This window comes from Phycodurus eques, chromosome 16 (assembly GCF_024500275.1).
Source record: "Phycodurus eques isolate BA_2022a chromosome 16, UOR_Pequ_1.1, whole genome shotgun sequence".
In the NCBI taxonomy this organism is placed as follows: domain Eukaryota; kingdom Metazoa; phylum Chordata; class Actinopteri; order Syngnathiformes; family Syngnathidae; genus Phycodurus; species Phycodurus eques.
In genome coordinates, this window is record NC_084540.1 from 18,038,860 (window position 1) to 18,060,085 (window position 21,226).

The 21,226-nt window shown below is 41.8% G+C and overlaps 1 protein-coding gene across 1 annotated transcript; it reads left to right on the forward strand.

Annotated features, from left to right (window-relative positions):
- Positions 1 to 4,285: 4,285 nt before the first annotated feature.
- On the forward strand, positions 4,286 to 19,789 carry usp31 (ubiquitin specific peptidase 31). The gene is made up of 16 exons (XM_061700762.1): positions 4,286 to 5,362; positions 5,821 to 5,955; positions 6,147 to 6,241; positions 6,312 to 6,404; positions 7,543 to 7,678; positions 7,757 to 7,904; positions 8,701 to 8,878; positions 9,018 to 9,129; positions 9,219 to 9,313; positions 9,721 to 9,798; positions 10,107 to 10,236; positions 11,139 to 11,258; positions 11,389 to 11,614; positions 11,693 to 11,851; positions 12,228 to 12,380; positions 14,031 to 19,789. The coding sequence occupies exons 1-16, from the start codon at positions 4,835 to 4,837 to the stop codon at positions 15,422 to 15,424; spliced, it is 3,780 nt and encodes a 1,259-aa protein (XP_061556746.1). The 5' UTR covers positions 4,286 to 4,834; the 3' UTR covers positions 15,425 to 19,789.
- The last annotated feature ends 1,437 nt before the right edge of the window (positions 19,790 to 21,226 follow it).

Here is a 21,226-nt window from a genome sequence, read left to right on the forward strand (position 1 = left end):
TTGAAGGTTTTTCTTGTGACCGGCGACAGAGAAAAGCTCATTTTTAGACCTTCGAGACGCTTTGCCAAGCTCACGTTTTCCCCAGATGAGCGACCAAATATGGGCACAGGAAGTCCGATGGTGAGTTCAAGTGCCTCAAAGAGTGTGAGGAATATCAATGATTTTGATCCGCTGGGAAAAAAATAAGACTTCTTAACAAGACCAAAGTAGCCTATTTATGTTGTCTTGACGACCAAAATTGATTGTCAAATAAGTTTGATGTATTAAGTCTTGACCCACGAATTTAAAAGTAGCCATCCTTTTTTTGGCCCTATGTCCTAAATTGTTGCTGTTCTTTTTTCTGGTAGCTTACTCAAATTAACAGATGAAATGTGTTTCCTGTGCTCTGTACACATGTGATGGGCAAAAAAAAAAAAATTTAAAAAATACAATTAAAATAAAGCAATCATTTGAATGAATTCCCCAAATTACGCCGTTTACAACGTGACACCGAACGCGTCTATCGACTGCTACTGAGCGATTGTTGTTAGGGGATTTTTCTCCTCACAGGAGCCACCAAGTCGTAGTGTGGCTTTCATGTACTTTCACTTTCTTCTGCCCTTTCAACTAATCAAAACTTCCATTGTGTCACCAATTTGAGGCATAAAAAAAAAAGAAGTCTTTTTTTGTGTCAGGGTTCTAATTAGGTCTCTGTTCGGCCTTGAGGAGCCTGACGTTTGTCCTCTGTGAAGCTGACCTGAAGTATTATGAATGAACTTTATGCCATGTTCACACTCATCTTTAACTTTTTGCCCAATGGAAGCTCAATTAACATTTAGATAATAATGAGGAAATGTCACTTCCTGTGATACTGGTGATATTAAAACTCTCATGACAATTTAAGTCAATATGATATATGAAAATATGACAATATGACAAAGCAGATGCCACACGGCACTCACATTACAAGACATATAAAGCATATTTATCACCTGTTTGCGCATAAGGACGCACATGCTTGTGCGGAAGGCCTTTAAATAGACAGGGACATAATTATGCACTTGCAGGCGAGCGGTGCCTGTCTTCTTGAACAAAATATGATTTTTCACATGCTTTTCCACCACAGACTCCAAAGGTGTGCATCTAGGAGCTATTTTATTCAAACTATAAGGTGCAAATCCTTCAGAAATGGGGTTTAATGCTCGTTAATGCATCATAGCAAGCCCCATGCTATGCAAATTTGCTAGTTACCTGGGGATGACATCGGAGCAAACTGACTGGACAAAGCGTAATGCTTTACGAGAGCAACGCCATGCATTGGTCAAACAGTGGGCACTGTGTCAATGAATGAACGCCACGGTCTGTGTAATTCTTCATCAACCAGCTAGCAGAGAGCTCTGCCTTACTTCAAATAAATACCTGACACTCTCTACAGCAAAACAAACAAATGGCCACAGAAGCAATTTCAGATGATAATAAACGATAAAAAAAATAAATCATTCCCTTCCATAGTTGTGTATACCATTTTCTAAAGGTAACAAGAGCGATCAGGCAAAACACATTTGTTTTATTTTTCATTAAATTAGTAGCACGATCCGCCACACCGCTTTTTTTCAGAGATGTTTGTATTTTAACTGAAGTTTCAATCTTCCTGGTACTTGTGGCTGAAATCTTTGTTGGTCCACCTGACTCTGACTTAATATCAACAGAACCACCAATTTTCCACTTCTTTATCATTTTCAAATCTTTAAAAAAAATATTGCTATTTCCTTTTCATGATGATGAATTATGAAGTTCCACTTGCTTCTCATGCAGGTTCTTTGACAGCTTTTTTTTTTTTTTTTTTTTTCCCCCATGGCTCCGTATCCAGCAAAGTCGGTCAAATATGCAGCAGTCTCTCAAGAGCTTTGAAACTCACTGGCTATTTTTACACAACGTTTACAAATTATCAACCTAAAAAGTTGCCCCAGCACTCACCAAGTAGAACATTTTTAGTGATATAAAAAAATGAAATGTAAAAAAAGATATATTTAAAATCATAATTCTATCATAATTATTGACGAGAAGAGTTGATTCGTTCATCCATATTGTCTGATTTGTGACATGTTTCCACACTGGGGTGCAAAAAAAATATATTTTTTTAAATTTTTTACTCAGACTCTTGTTGAAGGTTGTACATGCTCTTCAAACCTTTACAAATAACTAAATGTGTGTGGACATTATATTGAATTGAATACAAAACAAATACAAACTAAAATCTAAAAATATATTTTTTAATTAAAAAAAATACTTTATTAACATTTTAAGAAATGTTACAACAGAAACAATTTTATAATTGCATTTCATTTTATAAATTAGAAATGTAAAAAAGTAAAAACAAAAAGTAAAAAAATGAAAGAAAAACAAAAGAATAATAGACAGCAACATCATGAATGCACTGAGGATAATAAGCCCTGTGAACAATTTCAAATGAATCCAGCCTTCACCCTTAGTCACCTCATTTAATAAAAACCAGATCCTCGGATGGGTCGCCACGGGTCACTTGCTCGTATTTAAGGACCCCCTCGACCGCGTGGCACTTCCTGGCCGGCCTGATATGTGATTGACAGGCGGCCCCACTGGGTGGAGCCACCCGAGGACTCATTTGGCAGGAAAACAAAACAATTGACTTCCCTTTTGATTTTGCCACATTTTGACGTAATCCCAGGCAAAATAACATGAAGCATGATGCTCCCCCCGCACCCTCTTTGCCTCGTTTCCATGGACACGTCACGAGAGAAGTTGCCCCAGCTGGCTTCCTCTGCCTGCCTGAATATCAAGTGAAGAGGTTATTTATATGACCTGTTCTCATGTGCACGCTCTTTAATTGCTTCAGACTAATTATTTCATTTATTCATCACGATATGACTGATTGCAACCTCATGAATGCGGCACAGATCAAGTCACCTTAATACGACACAGTAACTTTTTGCTAACTTTTTTTATTAAATGTCGTATAATATCCATCCATTCTATAGCGCTTATCCTAACCAGGGTTGCAGGTGAGCTAGAGCCTATCCCAGCTGACTTTGGTCTAGACTGGGCTTTGTACACCCTAGACTGTTCCCCAGCCAATCGCAATGCACATATGCATGTTTTTTTTGGTTTTTTTTTGTTTTTTTTTTCAGTCGGCTCAAACATTTTGCTGTTTGCATGTACACACTATTTGCAGGTCATTGATTTAATTAAAAAAAAAAAGTGTGGGAACTTGACCAATATGCATCAACTTTTGGGGGTGAAATGAAAAAGTATATTAGGCACCTTATGGTGTTACTATTGAGCCTCCTATAATACACTAAATAATAATTAAAAAAAATATTCCATTGATTAAGTCAACGCATACAGTTACAAGCCCCTTACCAGCCCCTTTCTTTGGATGGCTTTTCAGTGACACATCATTGGTCGGAATAGATTTTCATCGTTATGGCAGAACTGCCGATGGGTCGAGATCTCACTCAGTGTAGTACACATTAGGTGCACAAAATCTGGCAAATATATGCAGTTGAATTTTTTGTTTTGCTTTATTCAGGACCACGTGGGGAATTAGACTTTTTATTGTCTTATCTTCTGGAAGTAATATATTTTCTGTCCAAACCCAAGACTCTCAGAACTGTGAAGCAATTGTGCTTTAAGATAATAATCATAATAACAAGTACAGTCATATTTGCCATGTATACTTTGTGTCACACATTGACAAAAACTTCACAATACTGTATATACTATTTACATATTTAGATGTATTATGTCCAAAACAAAACTCATCATTGCCAAATTACACATACACAGACTCATAGTTAGTCTGTGTATGTGTAATTTGAGAACAAACATACAAACAAACAAACAACTATTAAATAATAATATAAAAATAAATCATAAACAAAACTAATATTACAATGTTATTATTGTCATCAATAATAATAACACCTAACCACTCCTCCACTACTACTCCTTCAGTTGAGCCAACATTCAGGGTTAAATGTCCCATTGCTCTGGCTTTGCGAGGCCTGCTCAAGCTATAACAACAGCTTTGTAAAGCTGTTTTTTAAATATTTTTTTTGTATTGGATATCAATAAATTGTGCTCTCGTACCTAAAGAAGTGAGCGATTTGTGTTTTACACTTGCGCGCTTATTGCGTCTCCCATAGGCAGAGCAGAGAACTGCAAACTCAGCCACTTTTGTTTTTCCTCCTGAGCGATAGGGGGTGATACATCCGCATCTAACTCCTTGCCACTCGTCTGCCAAAACAAACAAACAAGTTACGAGAAGAAGAAGCAGCAGCAACAGCAGAAGGCATCCTGCTATTTTGGCAACCGAGGCTGAACGTGTCTTCCGAATATGCAAACAATGTTCCAATGATCCAACATTTCGACACGCTCTCTACATGGAATGTCACCCCGCGCTCGCCATGGCGGACTGTCGTTCTCTGTCGGACCCGGACCTCTCGGCTGAACACGACCGGCGCTGTTTTTTCGGCCACTCTTTGCGTAGCTAGCGTTAGCCACCTCGGCTAACACCGCCGCTGTTCGAGCGAAAGGCAAGCCGGAGTTGCTTCGTCGCTATGCGGCAGCCGACCGCAAAGTGAGGCGACTCCGGGACAGAGCTCGCAGCCGCCACCGAAGTCGGAACGAGCGGGCGCGGCAGTTATTTTCATAATTGTCGGTATGTTAGTTAAGAAGTGGGGAGAGAGACTTTAGTCACGATGTTATGCTTGGAGAAGCGTTAGTTAACGCGGCGCGGATGGAGCGTCGGCGGGCAGCGCGCCGCTGAAGGTCTCCCTTGACTCGGGCTCGGGGGTGAGGGTGTGCGGGTACAACCATGTCGTGCAAAGCCGCCGCCAAGGACAAGAAGACGAGCTTCGGTAAGAAGTTGTTCAGGCGAGGCTCTGTGCGCTCCGTGGGAAGCTTTATGAGCAGAGTCCTGAGGACTCTCACAGCCTTGTCCCACTTTGGTTCGGAAGTGCAAACCGACGACGACAAGGATGACGGAGGCTTCTCCGCGTTTCAATCCGGACTTAAGGACGCCCCCGTGGACGACGGGGACCTCGGGCTGTTCCTCTGCGGCGAGAGGATTCCTGGCGTGGCCGGGTTGAAGAACCACGGCAATACCTGCTTCATGAATGCTATTCTGCAGTGCCTCAGCAACACGGAGCTGTTCGCAGAGTACCTCGTCCTGGAGCACTACAGGGAAGACGAGACCAACGAGGCGGACAAACCAAAGACAAATGGCGTCCATGTGCAGAAGAAAGGTCCCCTGGCCAAGGGGGAAGTGACGGAGCAATTGTCTGGACTTGTCCGGGCTTTATGGACTTTTGAGTACACCCCCCAGCACAGCCGAGATTTTAAGGTAAGACCTACACAAAGCGTGAACACTAAAGGACTATCGGTTTTACCATTATCTGTAGTTGTTTTTGTTGTTCATGGGAACGAAAATAAATATGTCGAAGATACCCGTGTGCGTTTTCTTTGCCCACAGTTGAGCAATGCCTCAGTGCAGTGGTTCCCAAAGCTTTTCCACCAGAATAATTCTCTCTCTCCATAGATTTAAATGCAATATAGGGGTAAAAACACAACTGAACTGAAGTAATGATTCATTTAAGACAAACAACAAAAATGATACGTAATTAAATATTTAATAATGCATATGTATGGCACTTAAAAGTTCAATACAACTGAACTGTACGTGGCCAGTGATTCTTTCACATACAACTAGAGGGAGCCCACATACATGCCACTAGTGGCACTTGTACCACACGTTGCGAATCCAAACACACGACTAAACCCACCCCCGGACGTCTGTTGCAGAACGCGGTGTCCAAGAACGCCACGCAGTTTAAAGGGAACGCTCAGCACGACGCTCAGGAGTTCCTGCTGTGGCTGCTGGACAGAGTCCACGAGGACCTCAACACCGTCAACCCTGTCGGCAGGCCAACCCCGAGGGTGAGGTTTTGACCCGTTGATATACTGTACCATGTAGATTTGTGTCATCGTGATGTACAACAGTCAGAAAAACTTGACGCTGATGTGAAAGCTACTTGAATGTCTGCGAGGCTACTGTAAAGGCCTGCTGCACCCGCATTATTTATGACTTCCAGTTCTGCTGTGATGAAAACACGTTTGTGCTTGTTCAGCCACCTATCGAAGATGATGACCAAACCACAGACGGACCCTCCCCGCCCCTCTCGGCTGGCTCGTTTGTACAGGAGCTCTTCCAGGCTCAGTACAGGTAAATGTCTGCTACATTCCTCGCCATGTGTTTCCAGTATATTTTGATTCATAGTTATTTGTTTTTTAAGGTCTTCCCTCACCTGCCCCCATTGCCAAAAACAGAGCAATACCTTTGACCCCTTCCTGTGCATCTCCTTACCCATCCCACTGCCACATACGCGGTAAGTAGACAAATGGAGGTGTAAAAGGTCTGGCTGTTTTAGTACAAGGGGTCCTCGGTTTATGACGGTTCAGGCCTGTAGTGCCCAAGATCGTAAGCTTACTATTTTGTAGTGCTGTTCGAATGTGTAGTGAGTATATGTTATCCCCTACCTATATCGTGCCCTCAATGTATCCCACAATGCATCTTGAAAAGTAGTGAACAACTGGTGGTCACGAGAGTAGCAATATATCCCATGGTGCATTGCGCCAGTACAGAAAAAAATAATGGAAGAAATTGGCAGGCAGAACCGATGAGGAGAGCATCAGGAACTATCATACAGATGTTTCATAAACCGCAACAAATGAGCCTACTTTTGTTGTTCAGCAGGAAAATTAGGATGATGAACATGACTCAGCATCAGTCATACGCTTGCTCGGTAGTATACATTTTTTTTTTTTTACATTTAAATATCGCTAGACTTCACACAAATGGCTCACTATACCTCTCTGCTCCACTGAGCATCATTTTTACATTTCTACTGAGGTTTATATTAACTGGCCAAACAATAAATCAGCGGGAAAAAAATAAATATGACCTGTTTTTTACATGTCTACTTTTTGTGACAAAATCTTTCCTCTGTGAAGCAATTTTTGTGTTAAGGCTCCAAATCTCAGCAGCTGTGAGAATCATTAAAATTTTTGTTTAATAGCTGAACTGCTGTGTCAAGTTTTTATTTTATTTTACCGAGAGGGAATATGCGGTACATAATTTATTTTATCCTACGCTGTCTAATATGATTTTACTTAATAAAAATACAAAGAATTTTAAAGTTCTATGCTTTGCCACGTACAATGTCACTGCTTTTACTGATGTTTTTTTGCGTATTGCGCATGGTATCGTTTTAGTATTGGTATCGAGGTACTTTACACAGGTATACTATCGAAGTCAGAATTTTGGTATTGTGACAACAATATTTTATATGAAAATCCCAATATTGTGAGTAGAGCACGAGTGAATAAATCCGAACACAGGCTTACTGTAACTACTATTGTGTTAGGTTAGTGATAAACTATGACGTGTTCAGACTTGTGTACAAATTCGACTTCCGAAGTATAAACAGAACCTCTTTAACATAAATTAACGTGTTTGTTTGCCAGGCCGCTATATGTCACAGTGGTCTACCAGGGGAAGTTCTCTCACTGTTTGAGGATCGGGGTGGCCGTGCCGCTCAACAGCACCGTGTTCCGCCTCCGAGATGCTGTTTCGCGTGAGCTCAAGATGCCAATGGACCAGGTGTTACTTCTGCTTCTTGCCAGCCAAATCCGCTCTGATTCGAAACGTAGATTTACTTACTTGCGTGTTTTTTTTTAGTTCATTCTGACTGAAATGTACTACGATGGCTTCCATCGCTCCTTTTGCGACGACGATGACGACCTGGACATCATCCAAGAGAGTGACTCCATCTTTGCCTTTGAGACGCCGGAGGCATTTAAACTGGAGAACCTACGCACAAAAAGAGGCAGCTCCTTTTTGTTTTTTCTTAGGTCTCATGCAGATCAACACTGGGGTTGAAAGCCGGGTTTACAATACATGGTTCAAGTGAAAATTTTTCTTTTTGCTCTCCAGTGGCACAATTGGGATATGTGTCATAGGAGTGTAAATAAAAAAAAAATAAAAATTTGCATGGAATCTGATCAGGCCACTTCCAAACATGGATATCAATTTGATGTGTATTGCATATGTGGCAATGAGAGAAGAGCATTAAACACGCAGATCGGATATACTGTACCCCGTCGATACCAGCTTGACATCATCGGAATTGACCGATTGGTGACGCCTGCCCAAACAACACAAACAAACGCGTAAAAAAAACCTGCTGTAAATCTAAGCTACAGTGAAATCTCAAGATAGTTGAATATGGCGTGAAGATGGTTCATTAGCAGCATGTCTATCATTAAAGAAGCAAATTAATTACAGCTCATTTAAATCAATCAGGGGGGAGAGTCAGCCCAGGCTAACAAAAGAGTATTTAACTTAACATTTGTATTATGTATTTTTGGATTGTTACTGCCCGTTCTTGACACTTTTGGCGTTATTTACATGCGATTTAGGGCCTATGTGCATGCAGATTGTTTCATGTGTTCCGTTGGTCCAAACACAGACATATCAAATACGTGTGTCACTTGAAATGTAGATGGAAATATGCAGTAAAAAAATTAAATAAATAATAACAGACATAGGCTTTAAATCGGTATTGGGCCCATGGACCTGGAGTGTATATCCAGTGTAAGCTACTAACTAACTACTTTGTACAGGAAGTCTTCTGGCCAACCTGAACCACAACAACATGAAGTACGGCGTGGAAAATGGCCGCACGCCGTCTTTCATGCAAGGGGCAGTGACCCCCGTGGCGTCACCAAATAAGAACCTGGCGCCTGAGAAAATGATCCTGCTGGTGTGCAACAGAGCCTGCACTGGCCACCAAGCAAAAAGGTGGGCTTAAGTAATGCAGTTTGGTACTCAGTTTTCTGTTTAAAGGTATCAAATTAAGACTAGACGCAGTAGTATAGTACTTTTAGAATGGAAAGTTACCAGATAATTAACAGTGGATGTGTTAATGTTGTGGTTTTAGGTTTGGCTTACCTTTTGTACTGTACATGGAGCGCACAGCCACCTGGGACACGCTGCAGAAGGAGATTCTGGAGAAAATGCGGCATCTTTTACGACCTGGTGTCTACATTCAGGTAGAAAATGATTTTTTTTTAGAATTATTTTTTTTTAAAAATGAATTAAATGCATTCTTGGGGCATTGTGAAACAATTTCCACATATAGATGGGGCCTTTCAGCCTTCGTGTGGTTGGTGTGGTGGGGATCACCTACCTCCTCCCTCAAGACGAGCGACCGCTGTGTCACCCGACGGTGGACAGGTCAGTTCTGCTCTTTGGCATTTCGAATTTCACATCTAGGAAAACAGTCTTATCATCAATCAGAGGCAAAAGAAGCACGTTGTTTATCAGCTCACAGCACAGTTCAGTGACAGGCCGTAGCATGTCTGTTAAAATGCCGGTTTAACATGTTTTTTCTTTCTTTCCTGGCCCACATAAAGCAAGCCAGAACACCGCTCAAGCACAAAGATGCATCTGTAAAAAGTGTATTTGATTTGTTTTGGCCTTGGGGGAGCTGCCATGATAAATATGGTCAACTGTGAACGCATGCCTCTTTTACGAAAAATTAGACGCCATCACAGAGTTTAGTTCCTTGAACGCTCAACTTTGCACTTAAGTCACTTAACCATCCAGGAATTGGTGGCGTTGGTTTGTTTGTGGGGTTTCAGAGCATACAAGTCGTGTGGACAGGGCGGACCGCCCCACGTGAAGATTGTGGTGGAGTGGGACAAAGAGACCAAAGACTAGTATGTGGAGTCTAGTTTTGTTATACGCATGATAAAAGTTAAATTTACTCCATGAACAGCATATTGCTCAGAGCTATTTTGATACGAGTACACTTAGAAATTGTGGTCAAGAGGTGCAATATGTCTATTATGTTGTAGACATTTTAAAATGTAATTAACTGGCATAATGAAAGGCCATTTATCATCAGCGAAGAGCTGCCTTCCAGTAAAAAGCAAAATGAATTGGCCTCTGCCAAGTTTTGTCATGTTTAAACTTAATTGTCTAAATCCCGAACACAACAACTAAATTGACTTTAATTTAACCGCAGCCTGTTCGGACACACGGAGGAGGAGTACATCCCAGATGCCGAGAGCGTGTATCTGCACAGAGACCAGCACCACCAGCCGCAGGCCTGCACGCTGGCTCAGTGTTTCCAGCTCTACACTAAAGAAGAGCAGGTAAACCCTCGCGACAGACACAATAAATGACTTGATCACATTTTGACGAAGCGCAATTTGATTAATCAAACATCAAAGAGATGAGCTTGTGGAGCAATTAACTCAGGTCCAACTGAAAGTAAACAGGAAGACAGCCAGGCTTCCTGTGGGAATATAAATTAATATAGTAATGTTTTTAGTTAGGGTTAGGTTACAATTAATATATTCTGTAAAACACTGATGACTGGTGGCAAGGTTTGTTAAAAGTACAATGGGTGTTAAAGTGGGAAAGAAATGCCAGAGGAGTAATAAAACAAACAAACTTACCGTACTGGCATTTTTGACTACTTAATTCAAATAAAAATTACCTTTAAAAGAGTGAAAATTGTCTAAAAATGTACTTTTTAGGTGATGAGTCTCGTTATTTTATTTTTTGTAGTGTATGCCATGCGCTGTTTGTAACCTCGAAATGTATATCCGGATGATCGTAAGGTGAGGAGCCCTTGTATGGGGGGGCGGGGGGGGGGGGGGTATTTAAATAGTTGACACAATCATTGATGAAGAAAAAGTTCCCACAATTTGCATCCCTACTAAAAAAATACTTTTATCCCAGTTTGCACGTCTCTGTTTTTGCTCAGAACAAGTCAGTAGGGAGATTTTGTCCACATTTATCGCGGTGCCCTTTCTGGCGCTTAAAACAGATTCTTGAGCTCTTTGTGGTTTTGCTGTGTATTTGACTCCTAATGCTACGTTTGGACTAACCTAGACACGTGAAACGAGGATCAATATAAACATTGTGGTTCGACTCGCCACTGCTAGAAAAGAATGTAGCGGAGGTAGAAAGAGAGGAAAAAGCAAGTAGCTTTTTTTTTTTTTTTTTTTTTTCCCTTGATGGCTTCCGCCCTGGTTCTCATGTGTTTTAGCTGGCCCCGGATGACGCCTGGCGCTGCCCCCACTGCACACAGCTGCAACAGGGCCGCATCAAGCTCAGCCTGTGGACGCTACCCGATGTGCTCATACTACATCTCAAGAGGTTCAGACAGGTACCGTGAAGTTTGGAGTATAAGACAACTTTTCCCTCCAGCGTTAACCTGTGTGGCTTAAATAACTAACATAAACTGGGTAATGCCGTAGACGGGCTAATAGTGCTTTCCTCTTGTCGCTTGCTCTTAGGAGGGTGACCGCAGGGTGAAGATGCAGAACATGGTGAGGTTCCCTCTCATGGGCATGGACATGGCGCCTCACGTCGTGAAGAGAAGCCAAAGCAGCTGGAGTTTACCCTCACACTGGTCACCGTGGAGAAGACCCTACGGCCTGGGAAGGAACCCTGATGACTTCCTGTACGACCTCTATGCCGTGTGCAACCATCACGGGAGCATGCATGGAGGCCACTACACGGGTAACGCTGACATCACAGCCGGTGAATCATCAGGATCGGAGTCATTTTTCAAGAAACGTTTCCTGTGTGTACTCGCAGCCTACTGCAAGAACTCTGTTGATGGTCAGTGGTACTGCTTTGACGACAGCGAGGTTGCGCCGGTGGCTGACGACGACGTGTGTCAACAGACCGCCTACATACTCTTCTACCAACGCAGGACCGCCATTCCCTCATGGTCTGCCAACAGCTCGGTTGCAGGTCAGACTGTGACAGATTATTTTGACTTAAAGTGCCTCATAGCACTTCATGTTTTGCAATTTTTCTAATTTCTTTGCAATTTGGCACATACACAAGTATTCAGAGCTTTGCTGTGAAACTCAAAATTGGTGCATTCTGTTTCCAGTGATCATTATTGAGCTGTTTCTATAGCTTAATTGAAGTTCCACAGTATATAAGATCCCACAGTTCATAGTTCATGTCAGCTCAAACCAACCAGGGAAAAAGGTTATCCATTTTGGAATAAGGATATAACATATCGTGGACAAAAGTGAAGCAGTATGAATACTTTCCAGGTGCACTTTAGCTTTACATTGAGATTGACATTCAGTAGTGACTCTTACGTTCCATTTCACAGGCTCGACCAGTTCTTCCTTGTGCGACCACTGGATTAACAGGCTGCCCGGGAGCAGACCTGCTAGTCTAGCGTCCGGCGCCTCGTCTAGACGCACTTCACTGGCTTCGCTGGCGGAGTCGGTGGATTTCCCCGGAGAACGCAGCGAAGACGATGGTGAGGCTGGGCTCACTTGAATCTACCTGGGTACAAAGGAGCCGTGCACACAAGACTGTTTCGCTTAGAGGGAACATCTTATGAAAAACAGACTTTTTAATGGCTTGTGTACAAGTAGTTGGTTATTTGACGTGTCTGCCCACCTATCAAGTGTGAAATTGAGCGAGCCGTTCTGAACTTCAGCCATACTCTATCGTAACAATGGGCCTAAATTACATCATAACTCACAAAGTGTAGCGAATGAACTGCTACCTCAACGAGTAAAAAGTGCTTTTCTTGTCTTTATGGGTGCCTGCTCCACTCATCCTCTGGGCTCTTCTTCTGCAACTAATAGTCACTCTTGTAGCAATGTTCATGCCCCGTCCCGGTTGTCATGGTAAACCTGACTCGCAGGGTCTCAATTGGGCTAATTTCTGCAAGAGAAGAAATATTGCGTGGAAAGTGTCCTGTAATTTTTGATCCTTTGGGGGTTTTCACGAAAGCATGTTTTCTAATTTTGAAAAATAATATCTAAAGGCTCTCAATTGAGTGTTGTGCATTTTGCAACTTTAAATCATTTTGAGCTTTTCAGATTGACAACTTTATGAAAATAGTCAAGTCAAGCCAGTATGCGCACAAACGGTTCGGACTTCAGTGTATGTCACGATACACTTTAGTTTTCTTTGTAGCAAAACATATTTCCTCGCATATGGTCTCTCCAATAATAATGTTGCTGTTAGAATCAAATGAAACAAAGTCAACTTGCCTGTTTCTAAACATTCTCCTAGCCTTTGTATTGACTTAGGGCTGTAAAAACAAAAACAAGGAAAGAGGCCGTGACATGATTGGTTGCGACGAAGGGCAAGGCGAGGTGGTCTGTCCTCCACTCTGGCAAAGCTCGCCTGCCGTGTGGAACTGAAACAGATGTGAGCCCGGCCTGCTGTTTGTGGCTCACATAATGAGGGGCTCGCGCTGCAGACTGCTGCCTCAGCATATGTCCTTCCCGCGAGCGTGTGGCCAGTGCACACAACCTTATGTAATTTACTATTACCAGTGTTTGGCAACTCGCTTACTGCCGGTGTAGTATTTGGCAGTCATATGAGCTGTAACATGCAGACAGTCAATTCTGTGCTGTGCCGTATGTGTTTATTATTTGCTCATTCAATCTAGAACGTGTACAGTATCGATGTAGGCATATGTTAAGTATTAAAAGGAGACAAAATAAGCATTTTTTTCACAATGTAAAACAGTTTCTAAGTGTTTTAATAAGTGTAAATTATTATTTTTTTTTAACGATAGTGCTTCTGCATGATAGTGTTTCAGCCATCACTTAAAAGGGACTCTAGATCTTCGCCCAGCCTAGCTTATCATATCCTGGGCTGAGAAACTCTGTGTGGGCTTGTTTGTTATTTAAATTAGCCCCATTCTTACATAATAATAGGGTTGGACTTGCAGAACGATTCGCTCACGTACACGATTTTAGAAACCCTAACAACAATCAAAGTGGGTGGCCAGGCATTCCAGAGACTCAGCTGTTTCTACACAAGCCCTTTCTTTACAAAATCTATTTTACGTATGTCCTCTTAAAAAAAAAAAGTGATGTCTTGTTTTTCGTCAGTATTCTTGAAGTCACATTGGGCGTCTTTCTTGAAATCTCTCTTTTATTTGGAGGTGGTTTCTCTGTCCGGCCCTTCGTGAGGAGCATCCAACGTCAGAGCGTGACTTCCAGGTCATCCATAGTCAGCCAGTTGGCCTTCGGCGACAGCGGCGTCAAGCCATCGTGGTCGCTCTCGGCCAAGTTGCAAATTCGCTCCAACTCGCCCTCGCGCTTCTCCCTGGACTCGCGTTGCTCGCCGCCCCTCGAAAGGATCGGCGAGGCCTGTGACGATCGCGTGTCCACCTCCTGCTTCGGCAGCTACAGCCGGCACGAGCGCTACTTCGGTAGCAGGACCCCGCTCTCCGCGGTGGAGAGCAACTACGGCGAGCACGACAACAACAAAAGGTTCCTGGACATGATGTACTGCCGCGCTCCCACGCCTTTGGAGAAAACGACGGAAAACAACAACCAGATTACAGCGATAGACCAAAACATTCAAAACGCCCCCTCCAAGGAGCAGAAGCGTAAGAGCAGCGCTGGCGGTTTTGTGTCCAAGGCAGAAAGCGCTGGCGCCACCAAAACCATCAAAGCGGAGCCAGGAAAAACCTCCAAGAAGCGCCTGTGCTCGACCCACAAGCCCTCGCCCTCGGAGACGCCCACCAGCACACCTGTGAAAGGCAAAAAGCCCATCGCCGCTAAAGAGAAGAGCGACAAGAAAAGCACGTCCACACCCAGCGGGATGCCCTCCAAAACCAAGGAGTCGCTCCCGCCTCCAGGTTCCATTCCGCAACATCGTCTTTGCGTGCGCTCAACGCCTCAGTCGTCAGCAGCGCCCTCTCCGACCGCCAAGAAGAACCCCAGCGTCCCGCAGAAAACCCCCGAGAACAGTCGCAAGCGCCTGGTGGAGAGGAGCTACAGTCGGGATTCTGTGGTCAGCACTCAGCGAGTAAGCATCGCAGCGCGCTCTTCCGTCCCCAAGGCGGCGGACAGCAGCCGGCTCGAGCGGAGGTCTGTGCGCAGCTCCAGCAGCAGCTCCTCCGTCACCAGCCTGCGCTCGCCCAGCGTTTCCACGAGAGACCTGCAACGCGGCAGCAAGACGGAGGAGAAAGGCTTGTCCTTCTTCAAGAGCGCCTTGCGACAACGGGAAAGCCGCCGGTCGGCCGACTTGGGGAAAAGCACGCTGCTCTGCAAAAGGGCGTCGGAGAGGACGTGCAAGCAGAACAGGCAAGTCAATGAGGCCGGCGTTGAATGCGGAAAAGCGGCGGACGCTTTCCCGCCACCCGCAGACGCTCCAAAATCTGAGCCTCTCAAGCCCGCGGGCTCTCTCGGTCGCGCCCTCCTGCACGTCGGCAAGTCCAAGTCTTCCTCCGCGGACGTGAGTATCAAGTCTCCCGCTAACGGGAAGAAGCCCCTCGAAAAGAAGACGTCTTCCCGAAAGCTGTCGTTGGGCACGCAGCGGCCTCAGTGACACGGCTAGCGTACGTACGCCTCTCTCTGAATGCAGCTACTGTACATTCTTTGTGCCTACCCTTCTACTCATAGCGATAAGGATTCAAACTTGACACACTCGCCCCCCCCACACACACACACACAAAACAAAAATCAATTAAATACATACATAAATATTTGAACTTTCAGGAAGGAGGAATTAAAATAATAACCTAGGCTGTATTTCCACTGCAGGTCCGTGTGCCCGATTCCATTTTAATGCCTACATTGAACCTCTCGCTATTTGGCATTTTCAAATTTTGCGGGTGAACATATTCTTTGTTATTCGCTGGAAAAACTTACCGATTTGCTGTTTTTGTGCTCAGGCCAAAGCAATAAGTTTTGCGTACATTTCAACTGACACATATCCAATATGGTTGTGTTTACACTGACGGAACACAAGATGCTCAAACTGCACATTAATAACTACACAAATGTCAACATTGGGCAATGACAACGCAGAAGTCAACAATATTACCTAAATAATAAAAATGTTATACCTTTCATAGCATTTAGTTGGACTTGGCTGACTCTTCCCCCGTTGGCTACCGTTGGTCAATTAATTTGCTTATTTATTGATGGACACACCTCTTATATATCTTACTTAGACCATTTTTATTTATCAATGCTTTTACTGTAGTTTAGATTAATAGCAGGTTTTCTTTTTATGTGTTTATTTTGTTTTTTTGTCCAGGTGCAGGTGTGTATACATCACCAGTCGTATTTTGATGTCCTCAAGCCAGGGTGTATCCGATCTGTGTCTTTATTTAGCATTTAGAATGGAAGATATTTAATACGTATCATATTTTCCCCCACATTTGGAAGATTCTGGATTGTGGTTGACACTTGAGAGAGAGAAAAATCTTTTTATTTTTTTTAATTTTTTTTTTTACACACATGAACACAGTGTAAATCAGCCTAGGAAACTAAATTTCACCGTAATGAGGGCGTTTTCCACAATAACATTGCAATGATCTCCGCTGCAGTGGGGAACACACACAAACACTCACGAAAAGCGTTTCATTCCTAGATATTTTTTAATAACTGATTTTGTTTCAAATTCATTTAATCAAACGCATTCCTCCGTGCTAAACTGTGGAGGAAAAGGGATTTGTCTAAACGATTGAAAATAATTTCATTATGGGCAACAGATGAAAATATGAACATATGAAAATCCACTGTAAAAAGTCCAGTTTGTCCATGGGTTTTTAGATATATTACAATTATTTTTGTTGAAATTTTACAATAGAAATGTTTTTATATGAATGTTTTTTTTCTTAAAAAAATAGTTTTGGAATGACACCCTTTAAAACAAAACAAAAAAATATATATATATATACATACATATTAGCTATAGCTGCGTCTGTATAGAAGGTACAGTATGTAGTATGAACTGTTGTTTTTGTCTTTCCAAAAGAAAGATGATCTTAAGCGCCTTTTCAACACTAATAACACAAAACCGATACTAGTCTCCTACTGTATGCATCGCTGAGTAGGAATGTTGTATTATTCTGCACTTTGAAGTAGATGACTAGTTTCCTCTCCTCCAGTAACTCACGTAGCAATAACACTAGAAACTTTAACTACGTAAGCTTCTCACGCGTCTTCTCACCATCATGTAGTTTCATGCCTTAGACTTAGGACTAGAATAAAAAGGTACATTTATGTCATGTGACCCGACGCCCCTCTCCGCGTGGTGCTGTTACCGGGACGTCGCTCCAATCGGACCGATCGATTTAAAAGCAGAACTCAGTCGAACCCAATCAATCGGCAGCGTCTGTCCTAACTTGTGGTACCTCACTCTTTACATGCGTTTTACTTCTTCGTATGCCTGAAAATGCATATATAATGGTATCATTACATGTATTTGTTAATATAACACTTCACGGCATAAAAAAGAAAAAAATTTCCTCGTTCTGACCCATTTACTTTTCCACTAACCAAACAACTTTTTTTTTTTTTTTTTTTTTTTAATACCTGTGAGTGGCAGTGTGGTGCCACAGTGTATCCTGACTGCTGGAAAATACAAAGAAGAAGAAAGGAAAGCGGGAGCTCGGTTAACTGTTGGCTCATTGGAATGTAAGTACAGTGGAACCTCGATTTAACGGACGAATGGTGGGTTCGTCCGTTACAGCCGATTCTCTGTTAAATGTAAACTTTTCAAAAAAATGTCATGGTTTAAATACAACCACAGTTGAAAATTGTTTTGAACTTTTTTTGTGTGGCCTAAAACGTGTGCAGCGGGCGCAAGAGCTAATGGCTAATTTACATGCGATTTGTATGCGTCCTGGCGCATATAAATTAACCATGTGGCTCGCTCACTTCCAATAGTTAAATCGGGGTCTGTTAAAACGAGGTTCTGCTGTAACGTCGAGAATTGTGACTTTAATCGGAAGGAGAGAATATATTCAACTTCTGCCTGATTATCGGTGTGTAGTAGCTCGCTTAGCGCAGACTATACCCCGGCGCCAAAATATACCACATGATGTAGTGTAATGTGAGCTAGTCAGGATTGGGTTAAAGTGGACTGGTTGAGCAAATAGGTAATGGATTAGCCCGCAAAGTATCGATGGGTATATTAAGATTATATTATATTAGCAGAGTTTACCCTGAGTCTAGTCGCTACAGTGGTGTTGAAATGCAACCTTAAAAGAGACATATTGGCAATGTTTTTACAATATAAACAGTTTCCAGGTGTCTCGATAAAAGGTATCTGACATTCTTTGGTCAAAGCACACGAAGGATAAAGAATTAGAGCACACATTGGTCAAAGTCTTAAGGGGAGCGGTCTGTCTCATGCAAAAGATGTGTATGCCTTTCGGAGTGAAGGGACGAAGTGAGGGCTATTCAGTGTTGCTTACTATATTTAGCAACATTTCTGACAATTTTTTTTTTCAACAAATCTTTCAACTTTTCCTTGCGTTATTGAAAATTTAAATTGCAGCAATCACTTTTGATGCACTTGTCAAAATTGGTGATAAACAATGGAGGGAATTATCAAATATATATTTTTTAAATATTAATTTTACATAGCAGAAAATAGAAAGTAAGCTTGTTTTTTTTTTTTTTTTTTTTCGGTACTATTAGTAGCAAGGTAACAGACTGCCATTCGCTTCAAAGTTAACCTCTCCACTGTGACGTGCGTCCATATCATATCACGCATTCACATCAGCTTTTTTCCGAGGCCGTTTCAAAATTGCAATGAACTTGTCTTCCCGCCGACTTCGGAGCATCATGTCGCGTTGGAGCAAGAGCAATAATAGTTGACATTGGTAAGGATGTACACGAGGACGCATGTACATTAAACGCTCAAGCATGCACGTCATGAACTATGCAAGTCTCCCAATATCACGCCTCAGCTTCATTTGCACACCTTCATATCATCATCGTTCTATATCACCACTCGATTTACTTTGTGCTCCCTGGGTGCTGTGATACACTTCGAAACAAGATGTACTGTTGTACACCAGCAAGGCGCAACACTACGGCTGTGACGTTTGTTTTTAAAAATGTTTACCCTCCCACCAAAAGAACGTCGTGTATGCGTGTACTATTGCGATTAGTAGTTCCTTAGTAGTTTATGTAGCAAAATGCAATAACGACAAGTAATACATTTCTAGTTTTATACTATAGTATGACATTCAACTGTGAGGAAATGATGGAAGTAAGATCATATTTCACACACCAAATGACAAAAGTCCTGCTGGTTATTAATATATACATAAATTGAGAATGCATTTTTTTTTTAAACTTGCAGTGCATATATAGTATATATATCATATGTAAAGACTTGGAAAAGTATCACATATACTGAATGTTTTGAGAAGCCTTGTTTGTGAGAAAATAAGGTGCTGTAAAACTGAATGTCATTTTCCCCATCAACTAGATTTTGTCCCCTGCCGCCAACTTTTACATTTTCCTTTGATAATAAACCAACTTAAATTAAGGACACTACAATGCTGAATGAAAGCACAGCACGTCTGTAAATTGTACTCATGTCTGTTAATAGATTTGTACAATCCAGTTTTTAGCTTTTTTTTTTTTTTTTAAATTGCCAATTCATTAGGTACAGCCCTGCAATCTGCAATAAATCCCCTATCCCCTTATTATTATTTTTAAAAACCCTAAGAAAAAACTGGCAAGTTTGTTCATTAGTTTTTTTAATGTTTATACTTTCATATGCATCAAGGAAAGAGAATATCATTTCAAACATCACCCAAGTCTTCTGTGTTAATTTATTCCCCTTTTTATTATTATTGTTGTTGTGTATGCACTTTTTTATTCTCATTTCTTCAATTGTGTACATATGTTGCTGTTTACCCATGTAAAATAAAACATTTTAAAAAGCTGGACAATGACGTCACATGACAATCTTTTTTTTTTTTCTCCCCTTACACACACACTAGAGGACGCTGTTTTCTCCCAAATGCACCTCTACTACTGAACTCATTTAACGTTACATTCTGAAATGTCCATACACTTTTATTGTATTGTAACAGCTATTATTATGGGCCCAGCAGGATTACATGTGAACCAGGTTTAGTTGGGTTTTTCTGAATGTGAGCAAGAACCTTATACATTTTGAAAGATACCCGATGCGAGCGAGTTAATCTTCAGTTCTGAAACTTTTTTTTTTTTTTTACACCAAATGCCAACTCAAACAATACTTGACTCTCCATGTACCAACGTATAAAAATTGTTGTGTGCTAGGCACTGCACTTATATATAGGAAAATTAAACACTACAGTAATCCTTCGTTTATTGTCGGGATTAGGTTCCGGACCACACGCGCAATAGGTGAAATCCATGAAGTAGCGGCCACATTTTTTTTGTGGGGGTGGGGAGATTATACATATTTTAAAGCTGTATATACCGCCCCAGACTCGTATCAATCTTCCCCACGGTGCCTCTAACCTCTACCATACTCTTAAACACTATTTAAACATACAGTAATGCACAGTATTTTTGTATGCCTTGTAATGTGTATTTTAATGATTTAAAAAAAAAAAAAAAAAAAACATTTTTAGTTTTAATGAAGGGAAGGACGCGTTTATTTTACTACCCCAAAAAATTACAGCGTACACTCAAAATCCCGCGATGTGGCGAATTATGTGCGAGCCGCAATGACCTGAATGGTCCATCTTAAAAAAAAATAAAAAGGGCCCATTCACCCAAGATAAAAAGACCGTTTGCGTTTGTCCTCTTTACGATGTGTCAACAGTGTAAGAGTAACAATTTATCATGCCGTTTTTATTTCCCGGCGAATCCTTTAAAAGGAGCGTTCGTGACAGGAAGCGCTCGTGAGTGCATAAATGTTTGCGTTATTGCGTTATATACCGGCCCCACTCGCTACGTTGTACAAAAAGAAGAATGAAAGTTTGATGAGGCTTGTCAAAGAGGTAAAGTGTTATTTATTGCAACAATACAAGGGCCTGGCTGGGCTGCGCGTCCTTTTAGTGTGCAGCCGGCACGGGTGTAATGTTTCTTAATGAGCACCGTCTACTACATGCTGCCGTCTTTACATCATGATCACGAGCTCCATTTATCACCACTATGCTGCAGCACTTACATTGATTGCATACGAAATAGTTATCTAATTGGAGATTCACGATAGTTCTTGACTTGATTCATCAACTTCAAAAGATTGTATTCAAATACAATATTATAGTATTGTAAAATAATAGAATCAATACACTTCAGTTACTGTTGTTCGTTCACTTTCTTGTCACACAAGTGAATTTAAAATATTGATTTAATTACAAAAACGAATAAATAAACTATA